The sequence below is a fragment of the Taudactylus pleione genome, unplaced genomic scaffold (assembly GCF_031769625.1).
Source record: "Taudactylus pleione unplaced genomic scaffold, aTauple2 ptg000139l, whole genome shotgun sequence".
In the NCBI taxonomy this organism is placed as follows: domain Eukaryota; kingdom Metazoa; phylum Chordata; class Amphibia; order Anura; family Myobatrachidae; genus Taudactylus; species Taudactylus pleione.
The window spans coordinates 4,776,743-4,797,158 of NW_028284541.1; the positions used below are offsets into that span (position 1 = coordinate 4,776,743).

The 20,416-nt window shown below is 36.2% G+C and overlaps 1 protein-coding gene across 1 annotated transcript in view; it reads right to left on the reverse strand.

Moving 5' to 3' along the window:
- The window catches only part of CUNH14orf39 (chromosome unknown C14orf39 homolog), a 213,958-nt gene that overhangs the window by 91,038 nt on the left and 102,504 nt on the right, over positions 1-20,416 (reverse strand). The window contains exons 7-9 of the mRNA XM_088473763.1: positions 18,634-18,821; positions 18,157-18,199; positions 7,647-7,767 (exon numbers count right to left, since the gene is read on the reverse strand). Of these exons, the coding sequence (XP_088329889.1) occupies positions 7,647-7,767; positions 18,157-18,199; positions 18,634-18,821 (352 nt within the window). The remainder of the gene's footprint in view (positions 1-7,646; positions 7,768-18,156; positions 18,200-18,633; positions 18,822-20,416) is intronic.

Sequence of the window (20,416 nt, forward strand, 5' to 3'; positions counted from 1 at the left end):
CCATAAACGCTTGTATTTGTGGATCAATTACAGATTCAGCCTCTCTTGGCGGTTGCCTTACTATCTTCAGCGCCTGTGTCTGCACATGCTGAGAAACTGTATCAGACCAAGCAGTCTTCAGATCTCGAGTCCCACCACTGAGCCACCGCCATCACGGTCAGAATCACAAAACACCCCAGTCCTGACATATAAATATTAGTGACAAAAGCACGAGAAAGGTTAAACACGAGATATATTTGTCACAGGTTTCTGACCTATATCTATTAAAACCTCAGGAAAATGTTTGTGATTGTAAAACAGACTAGACGTTTGGGCTTTAGTAAAAGCCGGTTAAGGGTTCCTGAGGTAATGGATGGAGAGTGAGGGTGGGCTCCATGCATTTGGCCCATTCCAGGTCTACAACCTGAGAACAGGCTACTTAGTACTTGCACCTGTAAGAGGCTGATAAAGGTGTGTCAGGTTTTTTTACTCAATGTCTCACTACCTGGGGAAACAGGCAGCAGGGTTGTTAAGAGATTGCGTTTTACTGACCGTGAGTACTGTTTATATGCCTATGTTTGTGGTAGGGGCATTAGGTCCTACCACAGTCGAGAGAAGAATTCTGTTAGTTTAGTTAGAACCCAGACAGGGTTAGGATTTTGTTTCATGTTTTCTTTTACTGTACAATAAACTGGCTTTAGCTAACTACACTGAATATATATATGAGAGCGAGTCAAAAATTATCCGGACTCCAGTTATATTAAAACTTCTGTTGGCCGCACTGTCTTATCAACACTTTCTGTACTATGTCACTGTCTCCCTAGTCACTGCTGTGCAGATTTGAATGTGTTTGGCAGTTCATTTGTGACTGCAGTGAAAAAAAAATATGGCTGCCCCGCTTGTGATTTACACGAAAGAGCAGCGTGCAGTGATTTGTTATTTGTGGTCTAAGGTTGTGTCTGGTGCCGATATTTATTGAATACTTTGTGCACAGTATGAAGAAAGTGTTTTGTTGCTAAGAAGTGTGCATGAATGGATAGAGAAGTTCAAAGAAAGTCACACAACTGTTAGCCATGAAGAAGCCAGACGCCTGTCCATGTCCACGACTGATGAGAACATTGAGCGTGAACTGATTCTGTTGGATAAACGAGTGACAGTGGATTATGTTGCAAATTATTTGCAAATCAGAAGCCCTAAGAGGATGAAAATTCACATCTGATGTAGAGGTGAAGACAGTGGTGCATTTGTGGCTCGCAGCTCAGCCTAAAAACTTTTTTAATGAGAGAATACGAAAGCTCGTTTACAGGTGGATAAAAAAGCAGAGATTATGTCGAAAAATAATGTATTTGTCGTTTCTGAAAGATGATTCAAATAAATTTTACAGCCAGAGTGCGGATAATTTTTGGCTCACTTTTTATATATATATATATATATATATATATATAAATATATACACAGTGTCGGACTGGGACATGAAGGGCCCACAGGGGGAATGCAATGGTAGGGGCCCACTCAAGGGAGGTGGTGCAAAGCTAAAGGGATGTGGACAGCTAGCAGAGGAGCTTAAGTAAAATTTTAAAAACATGCACAGGCCCAAAGTCAAATTAAAAGTAAAAAAAAAATAACAATAACCCTGAATCTGGTATTCTAGTTATAGTTTAAAACCGGGTAAGTAATATTTTTATGTTCAGTCTCCAGAACGCATAGGGTTTAGAAGCTGTAGCTCCAGTCATCTTAGGCTAGCTTGGATACAGCTATCAGCATTGTAAAGTCTGAAATGTATATACATTGAGGGAAAAACCCATTGTTAGCCCTGTTACATTAAGGTGCCAGCGCCTGCTGTGCCCATCATATAATGCAGAGTTGTCGCATTGCTCAATATATAATGCAGAGTGTCGCAGTGCCCATCACATATGTAATATAGTGTCACAGTGTCCACCATATAATGCATAGTTGTTGCATTACTCACTATATAATGCAGTGTTGCAGTTCCTGCTATATCCATATAGTGTCACAGTGCCCTACATATAATGCAGTGTTGCAGTGCCAGTTATATAATATAGTGTCGCAGTGCCCACCATATACGTAATGCAGAGTGTCACAGTGCTCACCATATAATAGAGTTGCACTGACCCCCATATAATACAGAAAGTGCCGCAGTGCCCACCATATAATGCAGTTGTCACATTGCTCACTATATAATGCAGAGTGCTGCAGTGCCCAGCATATAATGCAGTGTCGCAGTGCCTGTCATATACGTAATATAAAGTGTCAAAGTGCCCGCCATATACATAATAATGTCACAGTGCTGACCATATAATGCAACTGTCGCAGTGCCCACCATATATGTAATAGTGTTGTAGTGCCCACCATATATGTAATATTGTCGCAGTGCCCAAAATATATGTAATGCAGTGTTGCAGTGCTCACCATATATGTAATAGAGTGTCCCAGTGTCCACCATATAATGCAGTGTCACAGTGCCCGCCATACAATGCAGAGTGTCGCAGTGCCCACCACACAATGCAGAGTGTCACGGTGCCCACCAAATAATGTAGTGTTGCAGTGCCCATCATATAATAGTGTATTGCAGTGATTGCCATATAATACACTAAGTGCCAAAGTGACCGCCATATACTAGAGTGCCGCAGTACCTACCATATAATGCAGTGTTGCAGTGCTTACCATATAATAGTGTCGTAATTGACGTGATATAATACAGAGTGCATCAGTGACTCACATTTTACACAAATATGAATACACCCTTTACACACACACATACACACACAATACACCCCACCCAGACACACACATACAACATTAATACACCTTCATAAACCATATTAAAAAACAGCATCCCCCATAAAAAAACAAATCCAACCCCTCTCGCCCCACATATACCAACCAGCTTAGCATACACTAAAATATTTTTCACACCACCAGTCACACTTACCTGCCCAGAGGGAGGATGTCTCTCAGTATTGGATGGACCTGGCTCCTCTGCTCTTTGTTTGTGTGCAGTGAATGGTGAGCGCCAGGCTGTGCGTGACATCACAGGGGTAAATGGTCGGTATCTAGTTTACCCAGGAAGTGAGCGGGGCTTCGACCCGCCGAAGGGCTGCACGGGAAAGGGTCTGAAGTTTCACTCGCTCATTGTTAGGCCCGCAGGGCAGTGTACCCCCCCGTTTGTGGCCCGCTAAGCCCCAACCCCTTACTGAAAGGGGCGTGACCACAATGTACTAGGGCCCACCGGGGAATTACCTGAATCCCAGTCCGAGCCTGGATATATATATAGGTTGAGTCTCCCATATCCAAATATTCCGAAATACGGAATCATTTTAGCATGACTGAGATAATGAAACCTTTGATTTTTGATGGTTAAATGTACACAAATTTTGTCTAAGGCACAAATTATTAAATATATTGTATAAAATTACCTGCAGGCTGTGTGTATAAGGTGTATATGAAACATAACTTAATTTCATGTATGTACAAACTTTGCTTGAGCCACAAAATTATTGAAAATATTGTATAAAATTACCTACAGGCTGTGTGTATAAGGTGTATATAGAACATAAATGCATTCTGTGTGTATATTGGGGTCCCATTCCCAAGATATTTCATTATGATATGCAAATATTCCAAACTACGGAATATCCAGTTATCCAAAATACCCCTCGTCCCAAGCATTTTGGATATGGGAGACTCAACCTGTATATCAAAATGTGTGGTGTGGCACTCACAAGATAAATAACACAGGTCTGCGAAATTTAAGGTATTGAAAGCTTTTTAATAATACTTTTATATTCTTAATTATACTCCTGTGTACATCAAGAAATAGTATATTAGAAAAAAAAATGACCACATCACATTTACCTATAAGGGGGTTACATAAATTTTTAAGAAAAAACAAGAAGTTTAATTGTTTTTTACATATTTATTGTGAAATACGAAGAAGTGTAGATGATATCAGTGTTTTTGTCTTAATTACATAATAAAATAACAATAAAATCAAACAATAATAGAAACAAAACCATAATTATTGAAAAAATCGTTAATATCTTGTTTTTTTTGTCTTCAAACTTCATTTTGTCGCTTTTCGCTTATAAGATTTTTCTGAGTATCATCCAGCAGTAGTCAGCCATCATGCTGATGTCCCAACGACCGTGGTATCTTCTTTCTACATCTTTAACGCCTTGGTGGAACCGTTCACCCTGTTCTTCACTGTAGTCTCGGGAAATGCTCAATATGGGAATTCAAAAAATTTACCTTTAAACTCATATTGCAGCCAAGGTTTCTGTAACTATTAAGCATTTCCCTAACAATTTCTTTGTATTTTAGATCCTTGACATTGCCTAAAATTTTTTAAATCACTTGTTTGATGGAAGTCCAAGCCGAAAGTTCCACAATATTCATAACACGCCCAAAATGTTCATCTTTTAGTAACTTTCTAATGTCAGGGCCTGTGAAAATGCCTACCTTCAGTTTAGCATCGGATAGGTTACGGAATTTGGTGCAAATATATTTGAAAGTTTCTCCATCTTTAGGCAGTGTTTTACAAATTGTTTCATCAGTCCTAATTTTATATGTAGAGGTGGAAGTAAAACTTTATTTGGATCTAATAAACTGGATTTGATGACATTATATTTTCCAATTTCTAAACTTTTTTCGAACTGGCCAATTGTTTTTTTGCCAATGTAAATTTTTAGTTCTGCTATCCCATTCACAGAGGAAAAATGGGAATTTAGTGTAGCCTTGTTGCTGGCCAAGTACCATGCATAAAATTTAAGATCTCCACATATTAACCAGTTGTGTCTTGCATATCCAATCAGTTCCAAAACAGTTTTCAAATTTTCATGTTTCTTTAAGATAGACTGAATGTGCTAATGGTATTGACGCGTATGTGTTGCCATTGTGCAATAAAACAGGTTTTAAACTTCTTTTTGAAGAATCTATGAATAACCTCCATTCTTCAATAGCAAACATTTGCATTTAGCCTTTGATATCATTGCAATAAACGATATTGTCCTCTTTCATAAAAAAATTTGTAAATTCTTCGTCGATACCAAAAATACAGTGCCTTGCGGTATTCACCCCCCATTTGCATTTTTCATGTTTTGTTGCCACACAACGTGGAATTAAAATGGATACTTTGAAGGTGTGCATCATTTCATTCACAGAACAGTTGTGTTTTTTTTATATTGTGAATCAAACAACATTTAGGACAACATAACAGAAAACTTCAGCGTGCGTAACTATTCACTCCCCTAAAGTCAGTACTTTGACGAGCCACCTTTTGCGGCAATTACAGCTGCATGTCACTTTGGATAAGTCTCTATGACCTTGCCACATCTTGCCCCTGGGATTTTTGCACATTCCTCAAGGCAAAACTGCTCCAGCTCCTTCATGTTGGATGGTTTTCGCTTGTGAACAGCAATCTTCAAGTCTGACCACAGATTCTCAATTGGATTGAGATCTGGGCTTTGACTAGGCCATTCCAACAAATTTAAATGTTTCCCCTTAAACCACTCGAGTGTTGCTTTAGCAGTATGCTTCGGGTCATTGTCCTGCTGGAAGGTGAACCTCCGTCCCAGTCTCAAATCACAGGCAGACTGAAACAGGTTTTGCTCAAAAATATCCCTGTATTTAGCACCATCTTTCCCTCGACTTGAATCAGTTTCCCAGTCCCCGCTGCTGAAAAACATCCCACAGCATGATGCTGTCACCATGTTTCACTGTGTGGGATTGTCTTGGGTTTGCGCCAGACATAGCGTTTTCCTTGGTGGACGAAAAGTTACATTTTAGTCTCATCTGACCAGAGCACCTTCCTCCATACATTTGGGAAGTCGCCCACATGCCTTTTGGCTTTTTTTCTGGCCACTCTTCCATAAAGCCCAGCTCTATGGAGTGTACAGCTTATTGTGGTCACATGCACAGATACACCAGTCTCTGCTGTGGAACTCTGCAGTTCCTTCAGACTTACCTTTGGTCTGTGTTTTGCCTCTCTGATTAATGCCCTTCTTGCCTGGTCTGCGAGTTTTGGTGGGTGGCTCTCTCTTAGCAGGTTTGTTCTGGTACCATGTTCTTTCCATTTGATGATGATGGATTTGATGGTGCTCCGGGGTATCATCAAAGATTTGGATATTTTTTTTTATAACCCAACCCAGAGTTGTACTTCTCTACAACTTTGTCCCTGACTTGTTTGAGAGCTCCTAGGTCTTCATGGTGTGATGCCTCTTGCCTCTGGGGCCTTTCAGAAAAGGTATGTTTATACTGACAGATCATGTGACACTTAGATTTCACACAGGTGGACTTCATTTCACTAATTATGTGACTTCTGAAGGTAATTGGTTGCACCAGAACTTTTGAGGGGCTTCATAGCAAAGGGGTGATTACATATGCACATGCCAATTTTCAGAATTGTATTTATAATGATTCTTTTTTATATATATTTTTCTAATTTTACTTCACCAAATTAGACTATTTTGTGCAGATCCTTCACATAAAAATCAGATTAAAAAATGTAATAAATTACAGGTTGTAATGTAACAAAAAAGGTAAAAAGCCAAGGGGGGTGAAAACAAAGCAGTATGTAGTGTGTGTATTATGAAATATGTATTACTGTATATGTGTGTGTGTAGTGTGTATGTGGGGTTAAAATGAGCTGGCACAGGGCAAAACTGTGTTGCATCTGTTGTATTTGGTTCCAAATTCGCCAGCTCACCTTGTAGTTGTGTATGCAATGTTCCTTTATACAGTATGGGGTTTAGGCCCTTTGTAAATTTCCGCTCCAGGCCCATGTGGACCTTAATCTGGCACTGGGCAGGGGGAAGTTTTATGACGAGAACTGAATTGCAACGATCTTTACTACCGACTGAATTCATTTAAGACAATGTTTTATAATAAATGTAGGCAGAATACATTTATTACCTTAAAGAATACGTAAAAAATTGTTATTCAGCAAAATGTGATGTGATATGCAAAATCGGGAGTCATTTTCGTATTCAGAAGCCAAAAATCTATAAGTATCACATCAATTCATTAAAAAAAGCTTTTTCATCACAGACCTGTGTAATCAGTCAGATTCAAGCAGCATAATCCAACGTTTCAAAGTATTTACTTAGTCATCAGGGATAAAGTAAATACTTTGAAACGTTGGATTATACTGCTGGAATCTGACTGATTATTTATCCCGTGAGTGCCGCACCACATATTTTGCTATATGGATTGTGAGGGCTCCGGGTAATATACTGCTGTTTATAGGAGTGCCGATTCTCGATGAGATATATATATATAATTTCATCGAGGATCGGCACTCCTATAAACAGCGGTATATTACCCGGTGCCCTCACAATCCATAAGGATCCATATAGCAAAATATGTGATGCAGCACTCACGGGATACATAATCAATATATATATATATATACATCTTAAAAAAGTGTGGTCAGAGTTACTTAAACCACAATGCTATAAAGATCAAAGAACTGTATATTAAAAATATTATTTGTAAGGATAAAACAGAACTCATTCATAGCTATAGAGATGAACATTTATAGCTGCTGTTTAAATTGTGTATTTGCCAATTTTGTTGTCAGATATACTTCATTATAATGTTAATGTTCTCATGTACTTTTATTTAGAAGCTTAATAAAAACATACGATTACCTCACAAATATATTTTATCTTCTGTTCAAGTTCATTGACTTTTGGTATTAATTCAGAATTCGAATGTGACATTTGAGAAATCTGTTCAAAGGTGTCATTAGTGTTCTTCCTCAGTGTTGCACTTCCAAAGTATGTTAAAGAATAACAAATACAATATTGGTTTTATAATTTGTGGTAAAAAAAAATATAAAAATCACCTTTCCTTTCCTTTTCCATTAATCTTGAGAAATATACTTTTAGTTAAACCTATGATGAATCATAATCTGTAAGGATGATTTGTAGTGCACTAAAAGAACAAAATTATATTTTCACAACAAACTGGCCTACCCCTGCTTTATAAAACTTGTTCTGTTTTATGCCCAGCAAAAGATCCTCAATCATACATCTAATAATTTAGGCTGACCACATGGTTATCAATAAAATTTTGTTGGACAAGTTATGTCAGTTGTCAAACCAGTTTTTTTGACAGGTATAAGTGCCTGCTGTTGACTTTACTCTCTTGGCTCTTAGCAAGTGACAAAACTTTTGATAGTGCAAGGAGTGCAGCCATTATAGTGCCTAGAGGTGAGATGGCCCCGGCATTACCTCGTTGCTCGCTTTACCCAAGACCCTTACTGAGGCCCCAGATTGCTGCCGGAAGCTGCCACTCTGCTATCAATAGAGCAAAGCAGAAGGCCTCATCTGCACAGCGCATTTGCAGTAGCTGCAAGCTCAAGACCAAGAGCAGAACAGGGGCATTGTGCTCCTCCTAAATTTTTGCCCATTGATGCACTGTTCTTCCACTATTATTACTGTTATATCTCAAAATAGCGACTTCCCTATAGAGGTGCTAAAATAAACCACCTTACAAAAGCTACTACATCAAAAATAAGGGAATTGATAAAACGACAACAATATAAATAAAAACAAGCTATTAAAAACACTATTGATAAAATTGAAATGTACATATACATCAGGCTTATACAGTATATAAAAAAAACTACAAATCTTGAAGTTATCATTTTTGCCTCATGTGATTTTTAATTTCTAAAGGTCAGAAAATGTCAACAATCCACATTTATTGGCATTTGTAGGCATACATTTATAAGGCGAGGTTGAAATATTTAAAAAGCAACCCTAAAAGCCTTTTGTTAGGAACACATAACTGGCTTTAATTTGATATACCACATAACTGGGTTTAAAGAAGTCAATATTTCAAGGTCACAGACGCAAACACGAGTACTGATCGAGAAAAGCGCTATATAAATAAAATAATTATTATTATTAAATCAAATTTTGAAAGAAAATTATATGGATTTAAATTTTTAAACATATTATGCTTATTTCTTAATGTTTTACTTCAATACCAAACTTCAAGTTGGTACCTCAATGGGATCTTTTTTTTTCTAGTAATTTCTGTTTATAGTAACATAAAAATCTCTTATTTTGCTCTATGTTGCAGTGAAATATCAAAGAAAACAAAATTGACAAGTTTTTTGTGTTTGTTACTTTCTCGATAGTATTTTTTTTTTTTTAGAAAATGGTTACATTAACCATTGTAGACAAAAATCTTTTTTTTTTTTTTATTTTCAAATAACATTTTTTTATTGTGTAGAGCACCAAAAGTGTCAATACATAATGCAGTATGCAATATAAGGATTACAATTGCATGGCTTTGAATAAACATTCAAATAATTAAATATCTCGTTACAGAAGAAAAATGGCAAAACTTACATTTATGAACAGAAATGACCATCTATCAATAGCCATAATGAGTAGAATACAAAGCTACACAGATAATGAGCTAATACATTAAATTATAGGGAGACATTTGTTATGGTTACAACCAAATTGGTACCCATGTGAGAAAAAAAAAAAAGAAAAAGACGGGGGAAGGGGGGCAGGAGCCGCGCAGGACAAGACGACCCAACCTACAAGAGTTGCCTCAAATGGGAAGAGGAAGTCGATGCATTTACTACATACTAATGGGAAGATCTCCCAAAAGTCGCCATTGCTCATACCACATGGTATTTTTCAAGGCACCCTCAATTCTCTGTTGAAATTCCCCAGGCAAGGTGGAGATGTAATTTTCCCATGTGTCAAAAAATCATGAAGTCAAGTGCTCCTCAATGAGGTTTCAATCCAATCCATATTGAAAATATGGAGTAATTTAGTTTGAAACATCCTCAAGTGAAGGAGAGGTCGATATCCAAATTTGTAAAATAGCTATTAGTGCTGCTGCTTGAAAAGTTAAGAGCAGCTTTTACAGTACATCCCCTTGCAGTTCACTGTGTGGTGGGTACCATCCCAAATATAGCCCACTCTGCCGTGAATGGGATATGGTTTACCAAGTTATCATGGGAGAACTTCCTAACCACCAGCCATTATTGACGTAGTAATGGGTATGACCAGAAACAATGGAGGAAATCCGCCTGAGGGGTTTGACAACGTAAACAGTTATGCAAAGAAGTAATTCCTGCTAAGAATTGCCTATTGGGTGTGAAGTTAGGACTATAAAAGATGTTTAAAAACATTTCCTGATATTGCGGTGCAGGTAGTAGTTTAAAGGAGCTACGCAAGTTGTCAAAGAAGGCAACAAATGTTAGTGAGGGGAAGGACAGCCATTGACTGACCTCTGACCTAACCTGCTTGTGATCCATCTGCTTTCTCAAAATAGTGTAATGCAATGGGGATCGCAACATACCATTAATGGCATTTTGCCAATCCAAATTAGAAAAAACCCTTACTACAGAGCTTGCATAGTGCTGTGTTTGGAAGAATGCTAAAGGGAATTGTTGGAGTATCGGGTATTTTTATTTGGCCTGTTCAAAGGTTAATAAACTGTTATTTTATTAAACTGTTACATCCACGACATTACTCACTCCCTCTCTCCACCATAACGTAAAAGGAAAGGATGCAAATCCTGGAAGTCAGGATTTGTCAGGAAAGGCAGAAATAAGGATTTATCTGCATTTAGATTGTGTTGGCGGCGTAATATATGCCACAATCTCCTCATGGACCACAATAGGGGTTTTTCTTATGCTTCTTGACTAATTTCTGCATCATGCTGATGTAAGAAGCTAATTAAATTTTCATCTGGCAAAAACTGTTTATCAATGATTGAATCAGTATATTGCTATTGTGTAGCCAGTCCTGCAGGTAGCGCAAAATAGATGCATGATTGTAGTAGGTTAAATGTGGAAAATTAATTCCTCCTTTGTTCCTAGTCTGTGGTAGCTTTAGGAGGGCTATTCTAGGACACTTGTCCTTCCAAAGAAATTTCCTAAATAAAGCATTCATTTTTAAAGTGTCTTTATGCGTAAGCAGGAGTGGCAAGGACTGAAACAGATAAACGTGGGAAAATCACCATTTTTATTAGACTTACCCTGTCTAGGTAGGATAACAGGAGATGGCTCCACCCCTCCAACTCCCATGCAATAGATGAGATAGCCTTGGTAATATTTATCCGAAAAAGAGTAGATGTCGACCTTGGTAATTGAATACCGAGATATGTGATGTGAGATTTGTCCCAAGACAAAGGAATATGTCTACTCCACAACAGCTGGACCACCCCTGGTGTTAAACATAAGCCCACGGATTTGGACATATTTACTTCAAAACCAGTGACACTTCCAAAATCATTCAAAATATTTAGAACTTTGGATAGGAAGCTTTAGGATTAGATATATACAATAAGACATCGTCAGCAAATGCCGTGAATCGAACCTTGGCGCTACCTATCGGGATGCCCTTAAAGAAAGGAAAGGATTGTAGGATCCTAAAGAGTGGGTCAATTGCTAAATTAAATAATAAGGGCAAGAGGGGGCACCCTTGTCGTGTTCCCCTGTTCATTGTTATTAGAGAACCATGCAAGCCATTAATAATTAAAGATGTTGTAGGATACAAATAGAAATAGCGGGCAAGGCTTATAAATGATCAAAGTCGCGTTCCTTAAGAACCCGAAACATATGGGGCAATGCTACGGTGTCGAAAGTCTTGTGAGTATCTAAGCACATCAACATGCAATAGGGATTCGAGTACAGAGAAACCGCTATTACAGCCACAATGGCAGTTCATATTGCCTTCACTGACTGAGTACCTCGAACAAAACCCACCTGATGATGAGTTAATAAATCAGGGAGGATAGCCTGAAGCCTATTAGCCATTATTTTAGAAAATATCTTGAAATCAGTATTTAGTAAGGAAATGGGTCTATACGCATCTATTAAAGTCGGATCTTTGCCCGGTTTGGAAATCAGAGTCGCATAGGCGTTAGTAAAGGAGGGATAAAAAGGCTTATCATGAAAAAGCTTACCAAATAACTCAAGGTTGGTATGATTTCGTTTTGGAGAAGTTTAACATATGCCCCAGTGTAACCATCAGGTCCAGGAGACTTATTCAATGGTAAGTTTTTCAATACTAACTCCAACTCCCAATTCATTATATCAGCTGATAGAAGATCCTTGACTTGACTCAGTTTAGGAAGATTTGCATTCTCCATTATTTTAGCTTGCAAAGTTGTATCTATATTTTTCGCAGCATATACTGTAGATCAGGGTAAAACTGATTAAACCGCTTCAATATTTCCACAGTGTAAAGGAGGGTTCTGCCAGAGGTCGGATCTCTAATTGCAGAGATGAATGAGCGTTTTTTGCAAGGCTTCGACATCATAGCTAGCAATTTGCCTGCCCTATTGCCCCATCTGTAATAGGTATGTCTTGTATAATCTAGATGCTGACTCGTCAGAGAGGTTAGAAACGACTCTAACAGCTTTTTGTTTTGTATATATTGTTCTAGGGTTGAGTCAGAGGGGTTGCTGTCACGGAAACTACATGATGCAGCCTCCTGCAGTGATTGGTGTTTACTAGTGTTATCCCTTTTTAGTTTTGCAACATAACCTATTTTGTGACCCCTCATCACCGCCTTGGATGTCTCCCAGAAAAGTATTGGATCATCCCAAAGGTTTATGTTGTCATCTAGGAAGTTGGTCCAAGAGTATGAAAGAAAATGCTTAAAGTCTTCTGACTTGGAAAGGTAATCTGGGAAACGCCAAAAGCGGTCCCGTGAATAATCGTATTGGTGCATAATCGGAAACTATAATATCTCCTATGTCCGTTGATAGGACCTGAGTCAGAAGCGAGGTATTTATTGAAAATTAATCTATACGTGATAGGGAATTATGTGCTCTAGCGTGGTGGGTATAGGATCTATCTGTGATGTTCAAAAGACGCCAGGGATCCCCAATCTTTTGTTGTGTTTAGTGAAACAAAACTACAAATATTTACAAAAAAGTACAGTAGGTTGTCAATATTAAAACTAGAAGACAATCGCAGGGCGTTCATTGAAATAACATGACAGAAAAAGAAACTAAATTATTACATTATGTAACTTAAATATAAAAAAGGTGCATACAATACAAAAGAACAATTAAAAACTTGGCAAATTAAAAGTGTCACAGTGCATTATATTAGAAATTGAGATTTATTTTTCTCTGAAATTAAAAAATTAAATCTAATAAATTAGATCAGTTTAGACTGCTCAGAAAACTACTTGTGTGGTGCAGGATGATGATTTATAATATTACCCAAATAAATTATTAGGTTTTTGTATTCAACTTCAGAGACAAAAAATCTCAACTTATAATATAATACACCCTTAAATGTTGTTGTCTCCAAGGTACAAGACAGTTAATAAAACCCATTTCTGAAAAAGAAAATACCACTGACAAGATTATGAGAGTAACAAGCCCTACAAAATTTTATATGTGGTTATAATGTAGTGTGTTATAATGTATTACAGCAGACATGTATACCCAAAACACATTGTAAAAAAACACTTGTTAATTTGTGTATATTAAATGTCCTGCATATATAATAGTGTAATATTTTTTAGTTTTTCTTTGTTAAGGTATAAAATATCAAACACAGATATATACATTTTTTTTTTCTTTTGACTTTTTAAAAAGTCTATCAGAAATTGACAATAACTAATACTGTATAAAATTAAATTTAGATAAAAAAACAAAAATAAAACAAATTCCTGCATTTTAATCTTGTTGCATTTCTGGAAGAATTTGGAAGGGGACACACTTGCAGATGTGTGATGGTGCTGATTCTGCTTCTGTGGCTGCACCAAATGTCCCAAATCCACTTCTTCCTACAAAATAATTCCATCCAAATGTGTCTGGCACAATGTAATCAGACCCAATATGTGTTGACAAGAGACAAGTATCAAGTCTTAGGAAATCAGAGAGGTGCTTCAAAGAAGCAATATTATCCAGATTTCATAGTAGGACCAAGTTCAAAAAAGATCATGGAAAGATCTGTATGGAAATTGTCAAAAAAGTTTATGCTATGTTCTGAAGCTTCGCAGCCGACTCAGCAGAATAATCCTGGTTCCGGAAAGACTGTCGGGTACCCTGCCCAGAACTGGTTCCTGGCTCGGCAGGGCACTGGTCCACCATGGTGGAGCACCCACTTTGGCTAGGAAGTCTATCTTTTATCTCCCTAAGATCTTGGCACTTCTGCTCTCCTGTGCACTCTGCCCTCACACCTGTGCTCCATTTCCTTCTCTATACATATACACACAGACACTTTATTTCCTATAAATATATTTGACCAGATTAATAAACACCCCGGTTATGGGGTCATTTGTTTGAAGACTGGAGTCTCTGAGTGCCGCCTAATTTCCCTTGCTGTCTATATTGTGGGGGTGTGTGACCCCCAGAGAGGGCACCGGAGCAGATATTAAAGAGAGAGCACTGGAGTGCCGGAGTCTATCTCTGTATATATATATATATATATATATATATATATATGGAAATAAGTGAAAAAAAAACAACTGTCATGTGGAGTAATAGACTATAGATTGGTAAATTGTCAAGTTCAAAGTTACAATTAGCATTAATTGCGTGCGCACAACAAGCAATCAATACTAACCTAACATCGAATGCTGTGTAAAGACTGCTTCAGGTCCCGTTACCAGTAGAGAACCTGTGATCAATTGCGTTCCCTCATGAATCAGATTGCAAACGCTATTATATTAAGTGCGTGTGTAAGGGGAGGTGGGAAGATTCATTCTATCATGGGCAGTTTCCTGTTTTATTACGCTCGATCTGCATACGCTATTTGCATATACACGCACGCACATATTGCGCGTGTACACAATATTGCAATCCATAGTGAATCAGTCCCAGTGTCCACTATCTCTAATCCATGGCCACGCAAATGCAGTGCGCCTTTAGTACATTTGCAGTAGCAAAAATCCCTCCCTTACGTCCGACATCAACATTGTGTCCACATGTGAATCAGGCCCACTATTATGAGCATGCACTATTACCATGCTAAAGAAATGATTCTACGTGCTTCTCAAACATCGGCTTCAATACCCACTGCCTTAGATCTTCAAAGCTATGAAGACTTGTCACCAGCCACATTAGCTATTTGACATTCTTTTTACCATGTCATGTCTGTCTTGTGAAAGGCTCAGATCCAATATAGATGGGGATTACCCACTAAACTGATAGTACCTTCTCTCTGGAAGAGGGCACCAAAGTGCTCTTCACCTGTCAGATTCCCTGTGATAGCACTGCTGTGGAACACCGCCCCTGTGTACAGAAAGAGCGGTCAGTGGCAGGTTAAGACTGACCTTCATCTTGTTTGGCCACAAGAAATGACAAGGTATCCCCTTTAATTCATATTTATTTTAGCTTTCCGCCATGTCATTGATATGGATTTGGATTGATAAATAGTTTTGATACAAAAGATGGGGATCAGTGCATCTTAACTGGGATACAATATACGCACACATTCCAATTCACAATCTTATTTGATGTTCCACTGCTCATTTATTGTGTTACACAGTATAACTTGATTTGGTGGATGCATTTTATTTGTGTTTATGAGTATGGAGTTTTACCAATAAAAATTATTTAACACTATGAGAAGCCCATCTTTTTTTGTCCGGAGGTTTATGGTGTCATATTGAAGTCTCATGTTGCAAGGAAGTTGATCTGGGGCATTTTGATGTGCACTGTGACAAGAATTAGGATTGTGAATAGATCATTATTTCCTATATTTGTCCCACATTTTATTAATCTATATATGAAATATTTCCATTCCTTTGAGGACCTGGAATCCTTAAGAAGAAACCCAACTTCATATTTGAATTGTGAGCCTCCTGCTACTCCTTGTGCTGTCCAAATCTGGTTTATATATTGTTTAAGGGCATTGTTCATTTATAGTTTCTCTTTTTCAGTATGGTACCCTCTACCATATCACATAAGCAGTTGGTGAGAGGTGCTGTTGTTGTTACCTTGTTGGTGATGTATTGCTTATTTTCAACATTATGTCATAGTTAAGTTATATATTATTCCTAATTGTACGGTCTATTATATATCTTTATATGGTGGGGGTTTAGGTACTACCCCCAGTTCAAAATGTCTAGTTGCTTAGGTTTCAGCTGCCTTTTTCTGACCCTCCTATGAGTGTAATTTATGTTACTTTTTTCCTATGCTTCTGCATTTTATAAATGTTCCTTGAACACCTATCCTAAGGAGCTATGGGTGCCGATTTCTGTCAGTTCAACACCTGGCTTTTCACTTTTTACACTGCAAACATGCTTAAGTTATTGTCAATGAAATTTAGATTTTTGTTATTTGATGGCAACAGTGCAAAATCACACATTTTCACTTTACCATAAACTAAAATGACTAAAAAAATCAAATTGAGAGCCCAACTTTAAATTTTGATATGGACCATCTTAAAATATCAAGGAATAAACACAAAGTTTTTAAAATTTGAAGACATGTTTTGGGGAAATATGTGACCTTAAAATGTTGATGTCCTTAAACTAAGTCATGTCACAAATGCCAAAAAGTGTGGATTTTTCACACTTACAAATCCTTATAAAGCAATAACTTCATGAGATAATTTAAAACAAAAAAAGTATATTTTAGACACTGTTATAGTATTAATTGCATGCAGAGAATAAAAGTAAGTTGTAAGGTAAGTTGCATTGGACAACATGATATGGAATGACCTCAACATATAAAAATTAAATAAATAGGATATAATATTTCAAGTAATAATAATAAAGCAATTAATATTAATAAAAACATATATAAAATAAATAATAATTCTAACAAATAGAATTTTTTTAGATGCATCTGATATGTTCCAATGACATCAAAATGATGGGAATGTATAAATTTAAACTAGCAAAATTTAGTATCGTATCGATACGTTGCTTGGATGCAAGAGTCCCAAATAAATTATTCAAACAATTTCCATAATATGAGGTCTAAAAATAAAGTGTGTATTTGTCACCTCCACTAGTGTTTATGACAACGTGCTCTATCCATGTAACCTTTAGGCTGTTAAGTATATCATTATGAAAAGAGGTAAAATTTATAGTATTATTATTTTTCTGATTTAGAATATTATGATGATCTAAAAATCAACAGCAGATGTGACCTACAAACAACCAGTAGGCCATATCCATATAAATTAATTAAGTAAAATTGCAATTCTCAATTAGAATATTCTCACCTAATACAAAGAAACTAAATTTATATAGCTTATTTGGGTGTTTCTCTGTGTGACGGGTGAGACATTTACATGCATTCAAGTATGTGAACTGATTCTATATCACAAATGTATTAATTTTTTTCTGGTGTCCAAGTCTTAAATACTTAATTGGTTGAAAATATATAGCAGAAAAAAAAATATTACAGTAAATCATTCTTTCTGGAATTTTTGATAATTCTGCGTAATGCATGGGACTCTCTTTGTAGTATGGAAACAGTTCACGTATTTGAATGTATGAAAATATCCTGTGTGTCACACAGAGATCACCCATTTGTAATATATGAGTAATTAAGTGAATAATACAAGTGGATTGGCTGGTCATGAAACAGCCTCATGGCTTGTTTATTAACTAGCTATCATTTTTCTACAGTTTCTTTTGTTTTGTCCTCCTATTCTTAAAAAAAAAAGTTGCTAAAATGCTGTAAATTATTTTAGTTCTTAAAAATACAGCTGTTTCTCCAGTAGAGAGTTACTAAATAATGGATCCTGCTTTAAGATCCTGTTATATTTTATAGTAATATTTCTTATCTATACTGAACTGTTTTAAAACTTGAAAAAAAAAGAAACAAAACAACACTACCTCTTAATGAATATTTAGGTGTTTCCAGCAAATGATGCCTATTCGGGAACTTCCTTGATGTATTACTTGTACATTATGCACAAAAACTATATAAAAAATAGTTCTCACAGTCCTCATTAATTTATTGGTATTCTCACTGCAATCTATACCCTGTCCTAGATAAATATTGTCTACAATTTCCAACAATTATTTTTTCCTCTCAGATTTAATTCACCTTTTGATAACAGATTTAATTCAAATTGAATGTTGATACGTATGGAATATACAGGTATTTGTACATAATTTATTTTAGATTTCAAAATGCTACAATTTCATGCTAAAACTTATTTTAATTATCTATAATAAAAAAAATGCAAATGGATACAGTTGTAAACTCCAGTCAATATAAGATGCAAAAGGTGCAGGTTCTGTGAAAAAAAAAAAAAAGAGAAATTATATTAATTATCAAGTTTCCATTTGTTTTTCTGCCTTCTCCTGAAATGGAAGGAAGTTCTGTTAAGATAAACAATGGTCATGGATGCCAGAAGTAAACTGTCTTTCTTTCAGATTTGTACAATAGCAGCTTTAATATCAGTGGCTTACAATGCTTCTGCCTTTCTGTGGCCACACACTTATTCTACTCACAACTATAACTGTAAATCCAGTAGCTTATGCATCAATTGTATTGTACACCTCCCTTAAATTATCCAATCATTTGGGCATCACCATCTTTGTGTTCTGTTTCATGTTATTGTATATTGTTTATGTTTTATGACCACATCATTTTAGAGTGCTACATAATATGATGACTCATTATAAAGGACAATAATAACAAACACTAAAATAATATTAATATATTTACCCAAAATATCTAGAATGCGTTTGTCCTTTTTCTTCCATTGTAGGTCATATTTCAGGATCATGTTCTGAATATCATCAATCTCTTTGTTTAATGAATGATATTTCTTTGCGAGTGTGAATTCCATATACTTTTCTTGATGTTGCTTTAAGATTTCTTTATATTTACACACCGAATCTTGATATGTTTTTCTGTAAAATAAAAAATGAAGTAAAAACAGATTATCAGGTGCATAATACTGTTCAAATCAATCAAGTGAATTAAATATTTTTAACATAACAAAAGTAAACCATAATAGGCTCACAAAGATGGAAGAATCATACAGTCAATGTAAACAGATACATACCTTCCTATAAGCAATACAAAAAGGGAACCGTAGCTGAAGCATGCAGCAGACTTCTAAGTCAGTACTTGTAAGGCTGATTGTCATTTGTTAACTTTCACACAGAATTTTTTTTAAAACAAAACTGATTACTTTTGGCAGTTTCTACATAACATATTTTGAAAATAAAGAAGATATAATGTATTTACAGAACAGGTGTCAATCCAGTACTTAAATTTTTTTAGTATGGAGCCTTTTGTTTACAAAAGGTGCCTTTTTACTTTTAAAACAATAAGAGAAGATCATATAAATAACATATCACAATTCATTTCAGTTGTGTTTGCTTGTAGCAGGTCTATCTGTTTACGCTATGAAAGTATTTTCCTATAGTTTTGGAAACCTGTGATGTGATAAGGAAATTTAGGAATCTACACTAAATGTAGAGTACAACATTATTATCCAAATCCGGTCCACATCTTGGAATTGTGAATATTTAAAAACTTATCTTAAATCCACTTACTTACATGCAAGCAAAATATTATATTAATGCAACCACTAAGTGGTTTTCTGATGTTGATTGGGACAACCCTAAAGATAAGCTACCTCTCTCCAAACCCATTGTCTAAACATGCTTTATCCACTTATTACTCTTTTCTGAGAACACAAATTGACCATGCCCAAATACGTACCGGCATGAGTAAATGGACAATAGATATTCGAAACTTTAAATACAATGCTAGCCACCTCTAGGAAAATACTTCCCACGGCACAATACCAAGAGATGTTTATTTCACAGGGCATACTTTTCTCCCCACAGACAATTCAGGGCAGGAATGGTGGTATCGCCCTCATGTCCTCGATGTCAATCTCCATTAGCTGACTCATATCATTATTTTTGGTAATGCCCTCTACTTAGAATATTTTGGTTGCAAGTGCGTAAATACGCTTAAGATAATATGGTGAATTATCTGCCTTTTACCAATGAATGGGCATTGTTTGGGATATTACCGGAAGGTCAGAGAGTCACAAAAGGCTGTAAAAAACAATTACTGACAATTAGTGCGGTAGCACGTAAAGCTATCTTACAAGTCTGGATAAGTATTTCCCCTCCTACTCTAAAATTATTTAAGGAGAAACTTTTCCATGTGTTTAACATGGAATGGGTAGAAACCACATTAGAAAGGGTAATTCAGGTCTCTACATTTTTCGACACATGGGACAGTTATATCTCAATCTTGCTTATTGATATTCGGAAACATATCCATGCATCATTCAAGAATATTCAATGGTATAATCTTCGTGAAATATCTAATGACCCCCCAATCACTCTGGAATCTTAAAAACAGTTTATAGTAGAGAATATTAATACACTTTTATATACAATATGTGTTTGTGGATTTATCAACATTGGAATAGGGGTATATATTTATGTACATTTATTGTTTTATTTTTAGTGGGGGTGTA